Source organism: Trichomonas vaginalis (assembly GCF_026262505.1).
Source record: "Trichomonas vaginalis G3 chromosome Unknown ctg_170, whole genome shotgun sequence".
Taxonomy (NCBI): Eukaryota; Parabasalia; order Trichomonadida; family Trichomonadidae; genus Trichomonas; species Trichomonas vaginalis.
The window spans coordinates 66818-82703 of record NW_026529257.1 but is presented as its reverse complement, the minus strand read 5'-3'; the positions used below and the strand labels follow the sequence as shown (position 1 = coordinate 82703).

Genomic DNA, 15886 nt, shown 5'->3' with positions numbered 1-15886 from the left:
ATCATACTTTATAAAGCTTCATTTACAGGTATTTTATCGTCAGTAAATGAATCCTCATTATCGTTTGGTTCAACCTGTTTATATAATCCTTTCATTTCTTCTTTCAAAACATAACACCATGTTTGTTTACCATCTATTCTTCTCTGTTTCTTATCACATTTATCTTTAATGCTCATTTGAAAGTTTTTGTCTTTCATGTCTGATGGTTTGCAGAATAGAGCATTTTTACATGTCATACCTGCACACAATTCATCATAATGTGTATTTATCCATACATCTAAAGGATTTGTTGATAATTCAATTAAATCTTGTTTGGCTTCAGTCATCGGTATGATTCGTACATTAAATGATGAAAGGTCATATTGCATAAAATATGTTAGTAAATTATCATAAAATTCCTTTGTGCATGAATTCATCAAATTCTTGAAATAATCAAATTGACCCTTAAATTTACCATTAACTCTTAAAACTACGTATCTTCTGTCTCCAACTTCAATTTTGACAGGGTAGACGTTATTAGTTACCAAAATGAAATTGACAACATTCTGAGCAGTTCTTCTGGGTTGATTCTTTTCATTAATTCTAATCTCATTATCCGTAATAATTGATTTCAAAGCGTTGAAGTTTGCGAGTCTGTCTTCACCTACATTCTTGAGTTCATTAAGTACAAGAAACATTTTATTCTCAACTACTGAGTTTAAATTACCCGTTAGCTCACCTATTTCGGTAATGTTTTTGCATGAATAACCAGCGAGAAGTTCAGAAATAATGTCTGTAAATCTGTTTTTACCTGTTCCCTGAAGTCCTTTCAAAATAATTGCTGTTTCATTCTTGATTCCAGGATGTTGAATCATTGATGCAATCCAACCGAGAAGGTATTTATACACTTCATCGTTATTATCACAAATGGCTTCTTTAATGAAATTCATAAACATCTCAATTTTTGAGTAATCTGGTTTTTCGAGAATGTTGTATTTATAACCTTGAAACGTTGAGAAAACATCTGGGGAATCAGATTTAAAGCAAACACCCTTAACGGTTAATGAAGACAATTGATTTAGTAGTACATCCCATGCTGTTATGGTTTTACCTTCTTCTTTAAATAATTTAATCATTTTGAGTGACTCTTTCATGTTTGATTGAAGAACGAATGATATTTGATTCATTTTGTCGTGTATGTTGTAATCTTTCTGAATGAAGTATTTGTTTCCACAATCTACAAAACGGATTACACGTGATAAATCCTCAATTACTTCAGAACTGTTTTTATACTGATGATTTTCAGCCATGCGTCTAATATCTGTTATCAAAAACGAGTCATCAAGTTTGATATCAAATGTTATTTTTGGCTTACGTAATAAAGGTAAAACATATTCATCATAATATTCTTTTTGATATAGTTTTAGAATCTTCACCAAAACAAATGGAGAATTCATTAAATGTGCATATCTACTATGTGCTTTTTCAAAATTACTTTTTGCATTTTCAGTTAAGCTGCAGAAGTTATAAACGTTATTGTATGCTTCATTAATTAAATGATTAGGTAACGAATTAAGTGCTTGAAACAGTGTGAATAATGTAACTTCTTTTTCTAAATTCATATTTCCACCGTCATTATGTACTTCAAAATCACTAATACCATCAACTATGCTCTGGGCAAGTTTATCGTCAATGTTTACATTTTTGTTTTCATTCATGATAGTCTTTATTTCTTCATTCTTCTGTTCAACTCTTACCTTAATATTCAAATCATTTAATATATCATTCACTGTTCTGGTTATGGTCGAGTCATAACAGCCACGAATGAATGAGTATGTATTGATTGGTTCTGTTGCATTCTTGCGAACTCTTGAATCAGCCATAACTACTAAAGAACGCTTTGAATCATCCATAGAAGTCATTATGTCAATATCATAATCATTGCAGGAATAGCATTTAATCATTCTGTTCGAAACTGAATAGAAGAAATTAGTGTTACAATAAATGTGAAGACCTCGTGAAGCGGTTTTAACGATAACATCTTTATCCGAAAGTTTTGATAAAATGTCTTTTCTAACTGTTTCTTTAAGTTCATCATTGTATGATTTATTGATATCAACATCTATAATCGTTAAATTTGATATTTTATTTACTAATAAAGCCATACCAGTTTTCCTTCCTCTTCCTCCATCATGTTTGAGGTAGTTATGTAAATCAATCTTGTTTTCACCAATTCTTTCGTTGAGGGTTTTAGTTTCTGCCACAACTAATTCCTCAGCTAATGAATCAATAACTTTTTCATCAGAAACGATATAGTTGCTGTTGTTGTTTGTTGCTGTCATTTATATAGGAATAAAAAAAAATAAAAATAATTTTAAAACTAACTTTATTTTTGGGCTGCATCAAATTTCCAGGACTGTTGTCAAAATGTCATGTTGTCTCATTTTTTCAGAGAAGTTAATTAACCGAGTGATACATGGTGACGTAGTGATACCTTCAGTTCTTCAAAAATAATTAATTATTGAATAACTGGGAAATAAATTTACGTCAAATATGCAATTTATAAAATCTTATGTCGACAGGCTACGTAGCACAGTGGTCTAAGGTGGTGTTATGGAGGGGTCAGGGTCTGTGGTTCGAACCGCGACAGCGCCGTATTTTCTGATTTTTTTGTTTGTCTTGTTTGTCGTGAATAAAAAGTGTCATAAAAGTGCTCTATCTTCCACGGGAATAAATAAAAAATTTACTTTATTTCTTCTTTATTTCTTCTTTATTTCTTTGTTCCCGTGGAAGAAGGGTTTTGCTGTTTTTTCTCAGCCGAAATCAATGATTTTTTCATTTTTGGAATCCTTAGCGAATGAGGAATCTTTTCTCTCGTGGAAGCTTTGACCAAAAATAAATGGTTCATTTACTCACAATATTTTTGTACAAAACAACCCCAAACTTTTAACTTCTTTTCTGCAGCTTCTAATGCTATCTTAGCGAGTTCATATTCTCTAAATTCTCTCTTTAAATCTTCTTGTTCCCATTGGTCTAGTTCGTATGGAGAATCTCTATAACCATAACATATCTCACGTTCATGTTCTAATTGTTTTTCATGCATTTTTCTAACTTCTTCTTCAAACAAATGTTTTGCATTTTCTACTGTATCTTCGAGTTCTTCTTCATCCAACTTCTCATGAACTTTCTTGTCTATGGAGTCCATAATTTTTCCAACTGCTATGCAATATTTTGGAGAAGCCCACATTGCTATATAGTTTATAAGTCTTGGGTCTACATACGTTCCTCTAACCTGTTTGATTTCATCAGGAATTCCGGCATGAATTTTGTATAAAAAGCAACAGTCCGAATTCCGGCGGTTGCTATATTCTTCACAAAACGCCTTATAATACTCTTCCCAGGACTTATTTTCCAACAACTTTCTAAAGTCTTTCCTAAACTGCTGACACATCTTTGTTGCATTAATGTAACCATCCTTGTCTCTACGTAAGACTTCAATACCATTATAAGTGCCTTTTGTGAATGTTTCGCCATTAGATTTGTTCGTGAACGTTTGTGCTTCGACTGACATTTCTGTTCTTACATACAAAATAAAAAAAATAAAAATAATTCATAAATACCTTCCTCCTGAACTGTTGTCAAAATGTCATGTTGTCATCATTTTTAAGAGAAGTTAATTAACCTGGTAGCACATGGTAACATGGTAGCAGTGAAATAAAATTTTGTTATCAGTTATTTTATCATCATTTTATTAAGTTCATCTTTAGTTAATAATTTGAATGGATTCGCTAATGTTCCACCTTGAGTCACAACACTTGCCCCGGCTAATTGTGAAGAACCTGGGATAAGTACTCCATGAAATGATTTCATTGGTATCATTAATTTAGAAATAGTTGGCTTAATTAATTTTGTCATTTATGATAAAAATAAAATTGCATAATTTAAATTTTTTTCTTTCTCATTTTCTCATTTTTCATCCTGTTTTGGTTTCAGCAACTTTTCAAGTTGTTGTCTTGTCAGTAACTTTAATTTTAACTTTGGATCAAATATTGGGTTTCCATCTTTATCTCTTCCAATAACACCATATGGTAGAATCTTCATTTATACTAAAATAAAAATTTAAATTATGCCGTTCGCTCTTTTGGAGCTCAGGACTTTCAGTCCGTTCTAAAGTTTGTTTCACAAACATTGAGCGTTCATTGAACTCTATACCATGCGAATACAGTCATAAATGGTGGCATATAATCTTCACCCGAGCCTGTTGGATTTGTTGTGAAAGTGTGTGAATGATTTCCTGTGGTTCCACAGAAAATACCTGCGCTTGAATCTACTGGGTCGCTTGAAATATCATATCTATCCATTCCCTGTCTATCCGAACCTGCTGCAAGATTTCTATAACCTCTTTTTGTTATTGAATGTGAATGATTACCTGTTGTGTTTGTAGTTCCTGTATGAGTGTGCGGTGGAAGGTTTGCTTCAGTAATTTTCTTCGAACCTCCCGTTTGCTTTGAATATCTAGCACAGTATAAGAATTTATCTACAATCTGTTCCCAAGTACCAAAACCTAAAACTGTTTCTGGATTTGTTGAGTTCATTGACGTATATAAAGAACCAATGGGGTAAATCATCTCAAGAATTGTATTTAATCCATTATGAATATTGAATTTATTATATAATATTGAATTTGGGTGAGTATTTAAAACTGGTCTTGTTATCAATATTAACGTATTATTTTTGAAAATTGCTTTTCTAACATCTTGAAATTTTGTGATTTCAGACCAGTTTCTTCCATCACTACTGATGTTTACTAAATCACCACATCCTAAAGCAATGAAATACCCATCAATATAAAATAAATTTGTAAATCTATAATTTCGAGTAAGTTTTGGAGTGAATGAATAAACCAATTCCCAATTTGATAAATCCTGTGATAAATAAATATGTCTGTTATAACTTACAGGATATGAATAGACCATTTCACCTGAAACGAGAACATAAACATTTGATCCATAACATAAAGCTTCAATGTCTCCATCAGCTTGAAAAATTTGTTCAAATTGACCTTGTGGTATTGAAGATGATCTATAAATTTTATCATTTTGTAGGATAAAATACATGTTGTTAATGTAATACCACTTACTTGTATAATCAATTTCCAAATCTGATGACATCATACTAAACATATAATAATTTATCCCATCCTCACTAATGAAAATTTGATTGACTTCATAAATTAGTACCCATTTATTATTAACACATCTAATAGGATTATTTGGATATTTAAATTTAGCATCTTGATTTAAATTACATTTGAACCATTGGATACAATCGAATGAATAACAAGGGTAAAAATCATCTCCAACCGTTATCATTCCCATAAATTTACCGTTATTATATTCAACATATAAAATTCTTGGATTAATGATTGGCTTTCGTGTATCAGGATTCAAAACAGATGGAGTCAATGATTCATAGTTTTTAAAATCATTTGTTTTAAAATAATAAAGCACTCCAGCTGTATAAAATAAATACATGGTCACTCCATCGAAACATATCCATTCAAAAGAATCTATATCAAAGGTTTTATCTGATGATTTCATAAAATTTAAAAATGGTGGAGTAAAATAGACCTCTGATTGTTTTATTTCTTCATTAACAAATTATCATAAGACGAAATGGTGGAAGTGAACTCAAAATAAGAGTAATTAGGTTATTTTGCCGACCAAATATATTTACAAGGCAAAATATCATATTACATGTCAACCTATTATCAGTATGTTTTGATAAAAAAAATTTTATCAAATATCATATTAAAATTAACATCTATATCTATATCAATATCTACACTATAAATTTTTTTATTCAATATCATAGATTTCAAAAATTTATTTCAATTTTAAATTAATTTATGGTTTTCATCAAAATTGTTTTTATTAAAAAGCATGTTTCACAATTTTTACGGTTTCTTTCAAAAGTTATAAAAAGAGAGTCAATAAGAAATTTCAACGCTTCAAGAAGGAATCAAAGAAATTGACGAAGTTCCAGAATTTTATTCAACAATTCTTAATCAATTAACAAAAACTATACCGAAACTTATCTTACCATCCAAATCAAATCACATTGCATACGGAATAAACATTTAATCTTTTACCATTAAAATTATATTTATACGTTATTTAATTTTTTTACGTCTAAGTTGAATAGGATAATAGCCGAAGATATAAAGTAACTATAGTTTACAAGCTAAGGAACAAATCAGCATTGAAACTAAAAAATGCTGAAATATTATAATAAATTGAAGAAATACTGTGATAGAATACCTAGTTATACTAGATACTATTATAATATGAATTCATTTGTATTGAATATCGATTAAAATAAGATGGAACGTCAATTTGACAGACTCAAGTTTCGAATTAGAGACCAACTTTCATCAGCATAGTATATGTGCGCAAACTACTGCATAATGGTATGCTTATCTTTTCATTTTAAAAAATAACGTATTTGAATAATTTCGTAAAAAATTAGAATTACTCGATATTAAGCATATTGCTTTTCTATCATATATGCTTATATTCTACAATAGTGTTACCAAACATCGGGCAACATCATACGTATAATACAACTTTTTCGTACTTCTTTATCGAATTTAAATAGAACTAAGTTTTTATTTTAAATAAAAGAGAAATAATTCTAATTTATAATCTCATTATTAATTTATTCTCATTTTAATATTTCATCGATTTTTTATTATCGATATTCAATACAAATGAGTTCATATTATAATAGTATCTAGTATAACTAGGTATTCTATCACAGTATTTCTTCAATTTATTATAATATTTCAGCATTTTTTAGTTTCAATGCTGATTTGTTCCTTAGCTTGTAAACTATAGTTACTTTATATCTTCGGCTATTATCCTATTCAACTTAGACGTAAAAAAATTAAATAACGTATAAATATAATTTTAATGGTAAAAGATTAAATGTTTATTCCGTATGCAATGTGATTTGATTTGGATGGTAAGATAAGTTTCGGTATAGTTTTTGTTAATTGATTAAGAATTGTTGAATAAAATTCTGGAACTTCGTCAATTTCTTTGATTCCCTCTTCCTCGCAATACAACTCCATATCATTAACTTGTATTTAAAGGCTTCCATATACAAAACTATATATAATGTTTGAAAGTTAAATCCAATCTTTTTCTATTTCTAAAAAAAATTGAGACCTAAACACGAGATAGCTTTCAGAAAATTTTCAGGGACATTTTTAATCATTTTTTTTATTTATTGTAATATCTTTGTTATTAAATTTGAATTGTTTAATATTTGAATGTAAAGAATTGAATAGTAATAATTTTAGTTTTAATACATAGCTAATTGCTAAGCAAAATAATTAATTTATTGTAATTTTGACATGTAAACTAAAGGGGAATTTAGCCGGCCAAATATATGTCACTTTTTGACTTCACCTCACTTCCACCATTTCGTCTTATGACACAAATGATATATCAGCTTTCTTTGCTAACTCAGTATTAATGAATGAAATAACTTTTTCCTTATCCGCCTTCTTCTCTAACTCATCGTTAACATAAGTTTTATCTGCTTTAAGGTCTAAACATCCTGAAACCCATCCTGTATCAGCTTTAACTTTAAAAGTCTCAAATGTCCATTCATGATACCATTCAACCTTTTCTTTAATTTCATTATCTTTTTCATCAACATAAACCAAATTTGCCTTCTTATTTAACTCACTATCCACATATTCCTTATCTACCTTCTTATTTAACTCACTATCCACATATTCCTTATCCACCTTCTTCATTATGTCGTTTAGGAAACCTTCTATGAATTCCTCATTTAAATTAAATCTTCCAATCTTCAAAACTTTAGGAAATGCATTTAATGCGTAATATCTCTGTTCTTCTGGTGGAATTGATGTTATATCATCCGTTATTCCTTTAATTTTTGAATTCATAAATAAAATTTCTTTTATATTTGATATCACTGCACCACCTTTGCAAACGAATTCGAAATGGTCATTTTTCAATACTATCTCCAAATCTCCATATTTCAACCTTTGCGTTTGTTCTGCCGTCTTTGAATTATATGCATATATGGCGTATGTAATGGTCTGAAGGACCTGGGCGCTTTGCGCCTTAAGTTGTTGTGGTTGCTGTTGTTTAATCATTTATTATGATTTAAAAATAAATATTTAATCCGTTATCTCATCAGCTATTTTTTCTATTTGAAATTGCCATAATATTTCATTCATAAATTCTAAATCACAATCAAATAGGTCAGTTATTCTAAATTTAATATTTGATAAATCTTTTGAATGAAGAATAAATGAATTCCCGGATAATTGAAACGGATATGATAAAGAAAATATGTTTAAGTTGATGGATAAAATGTTTTGTATTGATGGGTAAGAGTTAGGGTCTAATGTTTGATGTGAAAATCTCATTGGGGTATTAACTTTATCACATTTGATTAAAATGAAATTGGAACCAGTGTCAGAATACAAAACATCCCCAACATCTTTTTCAAAATTTAATATCCCCAACAATGAACGAAGATGCGGAGTACAAAATTTAATTTTCAGCGGAAATTTAATAAGGTTATTTATTTCATCAAGTTCAAAAAGTTTATCAGGTTTTGATTTAAAATTTTCTTCATACCATACGATAAATGATTCATTTAAATAACTTAAAATCGTGTTAATATCCCATTTCGCTATCACATTGTTTATATACATATCATACGTTTTTTCATGGTCATCTTTAATAAATGATATATAATCTGAAGGGTCTAAAAGAATGGGATTAAATTTACCACTCACAGAAACGAGAGTAACATTATAAATTCCGCTAACTGTTAAATTTAATTCACAGTTATTATTCGAAATAATATTGATAATTGACATTTTTTATTACGAATAAAAATATGGTAAAGCGTTATTTTCCAGTGATAAATAAAACTAGAATAAGATTACCTCAAGAATTCATAAATTCAACGAATAAGAAATTCATTCATGTTATAAATTTTAGTGTTTTCAGAAAATATGAGTCAGTGTCATATTCATCAACAGGTTATATTTCACTTCATTCAAATTTAGTTCAATCAAACCCATATAATGACCATTTCATAAGATTTTCAGATGGTATTAAAAATGTAATTGATAGATTAAAATATGAACAGATTGACAATATCGAATTTTTGGAATTTTGGTTTAAATATCCTGATGGAAAAAAGATTGAAGTTAAAGATAAAGCTGATACTATAACAAAAACAATTACAATGACCGATCCGGATAGTGGGGAACAAAAAGAAATAAAACAAACGATAGAAACTGGTGAAAGGTCAATTATTATTGATTATGATTCAAAGGATTATTATTCGATAATGTTAATGCTTGAATATTAAATAGCCTTAACAAAGAATTTTTCAAGTGATATTTTATATTCATCAACTATTTTATTATAAATATCATTATATGTTAAATGAAGTTCAGTTGTTGTTCCGTTCTTTGTTATCTTAATTGTGCTAATATCCTTTATAGGATTTATTTTTGCAACTGTTCCGCAGCATGAAACCTCATCATCTATGAAAAATTGAATCTTAACGTCTGAATCTTGAACATCACAAAGAATGGCGATAATGTGAATTAATGATTCATAAGGTAAAATAATTAAACCAGATTGATCAATTAAATTTATTATTGAATCATAATTATTAATTATTATATCACGGTAAATTTTCATTAATTCAGAATTAATGTCTTTTATATGGGTTCTCGATGTTTGATGAAAGAGGTGGGGGTATGTTGGATAAGTGGGAATTTCAACGGGTTCTTTACCGGGTTCAGATAAAATGAATGGGTCTCCATTCTCATGGTTTTCTTCATTCTCCTCATTCTTCGGTAAGTCACGAGTTAATAAATTTGGTTGAGTTGCTGACCTTGTTAATTCGGGGCTAACATTAACTTTAACATTTTGAATAATTCGTGATTTATCATCATTTACGTTATAACCAACCGTAATCTCTGCTTTTGCGTTAGTGTTCTTTTGACTAGTGAAACGTCTTCTCATTTATATTCGAATAAAAAAAATATATTTAAACTTTTATTTTGCTGGAACTTTTGAATCTATTATTCCCTGTATTTGTTCATGAAGTTGATTTTTAGCTGTTTCATCGAAATTAATAGACCGAATATATTCATTAATTGCATTCTTATAATCATCTGATTTCTCAAATTTTCTTTTATCTGATTCCTTAACTAAATCATAAGTTAAACCCCGTTGCTGATATAATGGTTTCTTAATTAAATCTTTGAATGCTTGAGATAAAGCACCTGATGCAATTCTTGCTACTATAATTGGTTGGAATTGCTGTTTAAGTTCATCTTTAACATTTGCGAAAACTGGATCGAATAAAGCAACTTTAAAGAATTTCTTAGCTGAAATTTCAGGTCTAATATTTGCATATTGACCATCAAACTGGTTAGAATATCGTGGTAATCCATCCGGTCCCTCTTCAATAGCATTTAATTCTTCATTGAAATAAGAATATGGATTATGACGGTATGAATTCATTGGACCATTTTCACCTTCTCCAATGTATTGTTTAACAGCTTTTCCATTTTCATCAAATTGCATAGGATAACGTTCATTATATGCTTTACGTTTAGGATAATCAGATATAGTTAATTTATAACCATTTATGACTTTAATATTACCTTGACCATCAGTAACGAAAACTTCATTTATACCATAGTTAGTATGGTTATGTTGGGTACTGTGGCACTGCGTTCCTCCGTACGCAATACTTGTGAATTTGACACTTTACAAAACCGTTAACGTATATTTTACAACACAAACGACAACACTAACTTAACCTTAAATATTTACAAAGCCGCCAACCACTTCACTAACGAACTCACTAATGTAAAAATAAACGTTCTCACTATCGTTCTCACTAACAACTTCACTAATGTTCTCATAAATTTTCCTCAATATCTTCATCATCAGTGTTAACCCTATTGTAGTCATACTTGAAGCCATAAACTTTCTCTAACTTCTTAACGTACAATTTACATAACTTACCTTCGTCATCGTATGGTTTAATGATATAACTATTTCTATCTTTATACACAGTCAATGAAAAGTCAACTGGTCTCGGATGTATTTGAAAGAACATGTTATGCTCAGGAAGGAAGAATAAATGTTTAAATGTATGTTTTTATACTGTGGAATTCGAATGAGTTGTTTTGTTCTGTCATTTACATCCAAAATAAAAAATTTCAGTAACTTAAAAATTATGATATCACCACCCTCACACGTATGAAACATAGCACAAAAATAAATTTAGGTGAAGTGGTGAGATGTCACCTCTTTTTTCACCTCTTTTTTCACCACTTGAATTCATTACTTTATAACTCTCTTCCTTTCTCCAACTCTTCTAACTTCTTCTTAAGTTCAGCAATGTTGTCCTCATGAAGTTTAATCTTTCTCAAAATTCCTTCTTTATCTAATGGTTGCTTTATCTTTCTCTAAACTGAACTCTACCATCCTTCATAGTATGAACGTAAAAACCTTCTGGAACCGCTCCTGATTTAATGTATTCTACCAAAAATTTTTGTTTCATTGCTTCAGTGACTTTAGTCGTCATTTACTCTAAATAAAATGTTCAAATAAAATAAAACTAACATTATTTTCAGTAAGGAAACGCAGGAGTTTTACGATTTATTTGAGGAGTAGGTTCTGGTTTAAATGTTGGAGTCGGTTTTGGAGTTGACTTTTGAACAGGAGTTTGTACTTTCATAGGTTCAGGAGTCATTGAAGGTGTTGTTTGTGAAGGCGTTGGTTTTGACGTTGGTTTTGGCGATGGTGTCGGAGTTTGTTTAACTTCAGCTACTTCAGTATTATTTATAACATTTGCTTTGTTTCTTTTTCAAACATCATTACTGCTCCTGCTGTAGCTAGCAAACCTAGTGGGAGACCATATCTTATATAAGGACTTGACCAAATGCTATTTTTGACAGGACTGGTGGAACACCTAACCTTGGTGAGACTGCTCTTGCCATTGTTGCAGCTCGTAAGAAATATTCAATAGGTGCTCCATAATCGTTTAGTAAAGTTTGTTTCATAGATGTGAAGGTTCGCGAGAGCTTGATGAAGAACTCATTTATAAGCTTTAAAAATAAACGTTCATCCTTTATTCCTCACTGTCGTCCGCTGCTAAGTATAGTCGTCAAGTCTTATTATTGGTATGCCTGACTGTCTTACTTGTATTGCAAAGCAACAATCCCTCATAAATCCAATAAGTGGCTTTGGTACATTTTCTGTTGCTAGTTCAATAGGTCCTTTAACAGACAATTTGTATGTTATTGGAGCAGTAGATGTTTGACCTTGCTGGAAGCAAAAGTCCACTTCTGTTGGAAAACCACATAAGAAATGTGTGTTGTCATAGCTATCCCATTTATGTTCCACACTACCATCATCCACCAATGACCTCATAACATCTTCATTAAATCCTATCATATCATTGTTTGTATTGCAGGCGTTCGCAACCATTTCATAAAATACAGGTCCATATGATTTTTCAGTTCTGCAGGCATATTTCCATAAGCTCCCATGGAAAGCTGAAGATATTAAACTTAGGGTTCTCAAATTAACATAATAGTTGTCTTTCTTTCTAAATAGTGCCCAAATACTTTTAACATTAATAGGCGTATAAGCTTGTAAATGTTGCACTTGAACTATCTGTATTCTTTGAGAATGAACCATCCATAGGAATCCAATCCATAACTTTAACAGGAAAACATAAAGCCTCGTTTGTATAATGTTCTACAAGTTCTGTATAAATGTTAGGGTCTAAAGAGAATGACTTTGGATGAATGAAACATTCATTAAAATCCATCTTTGTTCGAAATAGTTGCTGGGTTACAGTTGTAATAGTAACTGTTCCACTAGCTTCTACTGCCTTCGTTATCATAGTGAATGTTCATTCCATGGAACAAATTTATTTGTCGGTGGATTTGAATCTGAAGCAAATGCAACTTTAAGAGTTGGATTGAAAGCAATGATATCATTTACAGATATAGATGTGCATTGTAAGGCGTCGCTACTGAACTTTACTTTAAGCTGAATGTTTCCTGCAAAAGCTGGAATAAATCGAATAGCTTCTAATGGAAGGAATCTCTAACAGGAATTCTTAAACGAAGCTTAAAATCAAATGATTTTCCTGCTGTAATTGGACCACTAACAATTTGTCCTGTTCTGCATGTTCCCGAATGACTCCATACATCTTCATGTCGATCTTGAGAAACATCTACTTTCTTTATTTGTTCGGTAGTTTGTGAGTTTGAAGTTATATATGCTTCTTCTCTTGCGTTGTCTTGAGAATATACGATACGACCATTTGCAAGGATTTGATATCCAGCAACTGCATAGAAAGCGTCATCGAAACCAATCCAAAATCCTGGTGGGTTTGTTTTATTGGAACCTGAACCAATTTCTTTATCTACAATAAATTGACCTTCCATTTTATACGTAATGAATGTATTGTAAAGGTCCAACATATTTCACCAGGAGGTGAGAGATTGAATGTTACCCATGGTTATCTTTAGCAGTTCCAGGTTGTGATGGAATCTTTGCGTCAGAATATTTCTATTAGTGTCACCAATTTGAACTGCATTGTCTATGATATCGAAATATGAGCGAATCTGATGAATATGCTCTGCTGAGTAAATTCGTTTAACTGTTCGTTCTGCATGTATTTACTTCAGATAAAAATATCTATTTACTTCATTATTCTCACTCTTCTTCTTGGTATTCGTGTGGAAGTTTTTTCTTGACATTTTCAATGAACTGTACATTCTCTTTTTCTCGACTTCTTTCACTGGTGGTCAGGGTTCTTTGACTCGGTTTGCTTTTCAATGAAATTCACGAACTTTGCAATAAGCTCTTGGTTCGTTATTGAAAGTACATCTGGCTTCTTTTCTTCTTGTTCTTTTGGTGGCTCAGTTTGTACAGAAGGTTTTAATGGCTTCGTGGACTTCACCCTTGCCATGCACCTTAATGTTTCCTCTCTGTATTCGCTAATGGAACCTTTCTTTTCTTACATATATTTTACCATCTTTACTCTGACTTACATAATAGAAAGGATGTTGTATTCCTCTGCGTCATTTAATATAATAGACTCTCGTTCTGATTTTGACAAGCTCATTTTACATCGGTTAAAGTTTTAATTTAGTTTTTTATCTACAGTCAAATGACTCAGTCAAATCCTACGGACAAGACCAAGGGGTCATAGATGTTGAAGCATTGAGAAAGAAATTCGTGAACAATTTTATCCGAACTGAAGGAACAAAACAAGAACAAAAGCCAGAGAGACCAAAGAAGAAAACTTAGTGAAAAACAACTAGCTGCATTAGCTGCTGGAAGACAGAAGAACCCACGTTTTGCTGGCGAAAAAAAGCTAGAGAAGAAGCAAAAGCAAAGGAAGAACAAAAAGCAAAGGAAGCTGAAGCAAAGAAAGAGTAAATGGTTTATTTTTATCCGAATTAAATGTATAGACAAATACCTTTATCTGTTGCGTTCAGTAGTGAAAACCCTGACGTCAAAATAAAGGGGAACAGAGTAACGTTTAAGTTTCCAACAGACTGGATTGTGAACATAAATGAAGAGAAGTACATTGGCATAACATCTATGTATATAACACGTGCTTTCAGAAAGGTTGACTTTATACTTCAAGTCGAGATAGAAAATGACGAACAGTCTTTAAGCGCCCAAAACATTCACATATACAAATACTTTAAAGACGATACAACATTGTTGCAATGTATGATTTCATTTAATGAGATGTTCGAGAAAAAGTTCAATATTGAAGTACAAACTTTACAGCCTTTACGTGAGTTTCTTGCACAACTGAAGGTGCTACCATGTTACCATGTGCTACCAGGTCATTTAACTTCTCTGAAAAAGTGTGACAACATGACATTTTGACAACAACACAGGAGGAAGGTAGTTATGAATTATTTTTGAAGAACTGAAGGTGCTACCATGTTACCATGTGCTACCAGGTCATTTAACTTCTCTGAAAAAATGAGACAACATGACATTTTGACAACAGTTCAGGAGGAAGGTAGTTATGAATTATTTTTGAAGAACTGAAGGTGCTACCATGTTACCATGTGCTACCAGGTCATTTAACTTCTCTGAAAAAGTGTGACAACATGACATTTTGACAACAGTTCAGGAAATATGATGCAGCCCAAAAATAAAGTTAGTTTTAAAATTATTTTTATTTTTTTATTCCTATATAAATGACAGCAACAAACAACAACAGCAACTATATCGTTTCTGATGAAAAAGTTATTGATTCATTAGCTGAGGAATTAGTTGTGGCAGAAACTAAAACCCTCAACGAAAGAATTGGTGAAAACAGGATTGATTTACATAACTACCTCAAACATGATGGAGGAAGAGGAAGGAAAACTGGTATGGCTTTATTAGTAAATAAAATATCAAATTTAACGATTATAGATGTTGATATCAATAAATCGTACAATGATGAACTTAAAGAAACAGTTAGAAAAGACATTTTATCAAAACTTTCGGATAAAGATGTTATCGTTAAAACCGCTTCAGGAGGTCTTCACATTTATTGCAACACTAATTTCTTCTATGCAGTTTCGAACAGAATGATTAAATGTTATTCCTGCAATGATTATGATATTGATATCATGACTTCTATGGATGATTCAAAGCGTTCTTTAGTGGTTATGGCTGATTCAAGAGTTCGCAAGAATGCAACAGAACCAATCAATACATACTCATTCATTCGTGGAAGTTATGATTCAACATTAACTAGAACAGTGAATGATATATTAAATGATTTGAAT

The 15886-nt window shown here is 30.9% G+C and overlaps 3 protein-coding genes and 3 pseudogenes across 6 annotated transcripts, besides 5 other annotated features; 1 reads left to right on the top strand and 5 right to left on the bottom strand.

Moving 5' to 3' along the window:
• Nucleotides 1–4619: part of a mobile genetic element that runs on past the window's edge.
• Nucleotides 9–2321, bottom strand: TVAGG3_1085640 (uncharacterized protein; the record flags this gene model as incomplete). The annotated part of the gene is made up of 1 exon (XM_051256841.1): nt 9–2321. The coding sequence occupies one exon, from the start codon at nt 2319–2321 to the stop codon at nt 9–11; it is 2313 nt and encodes a 770-aa protein (XP_051075944.1).
• Nucleotides 2888–3503, bottom strand: TVAGG3_1085630 (annotated as a pseudogene). The gene has a single exon. A coding segment is annotated over exon 1 (616 nt).
• Nucleotides 4620–5845: 1226 nt separating the features above from the next.
• Nucleotides 5846–5894: a mobile genetic element.
• A 349-nt stretch (nt 5895–6243) lies between these two features.
• Nucleotides 6244–6293: a mobile genetic element.
• A 568-nt stretch (nt 6294–6861) lies between these two features.
• Nucleotides 6862–6890: a mobile genetic element.
• A 581-nt stretch (nt 6891–7471) lies between these two features.
• On the bottom strand, nt 7472–8170 carry TVAGG3_1085580 (uncharacterized protein; the record flags this gene model as incomplete). Its single annotated transcript, XM_051256840.1, has 1 exon — nt 7472–8170. One exon carries the CDS (start codon nt 8168–8170, stop codon nt 7472–7474), a length of 699 nt encoding a protein of 232 aa, XP_051075943.1.
• Nucleotides 8171–10103: 1933 nt separating this feature from the next.
• TVAGG3_1085570 (uncharacterized protein) lies at nt 10104–10637 on the bottom strand (the record flags this gene model as incomplete). Its single annotated transcript, XM_051256839.1, has 1 exon — nt 10104–10637. The coding sequence occupies one exon, from the start codon at nt 10635–10637 to the stop codon at nt 10104–10106; it is 534 nt and encodes a 177-aa protein (XP_051075942.1).
• Nucleotides 10638–10753: 116 nt separating this feature from the next.
• Nucleotides 10754–15886: part of a mobile genetic element that runs on past the window's edge.
• Nucleotides 12196–12554, bottom strand: TVAGG3_1085560 (annotated as a pseudogene). Its single transcript has one exon. A coding segment is annotated over exon 1 (359 nt).
• Nucleotides 15308–15752, top strand: TVAGG3_1085550 (annotated as a pseudogene). The gene has a single exon. A coding segment is annotated over exon 1 (445 nt).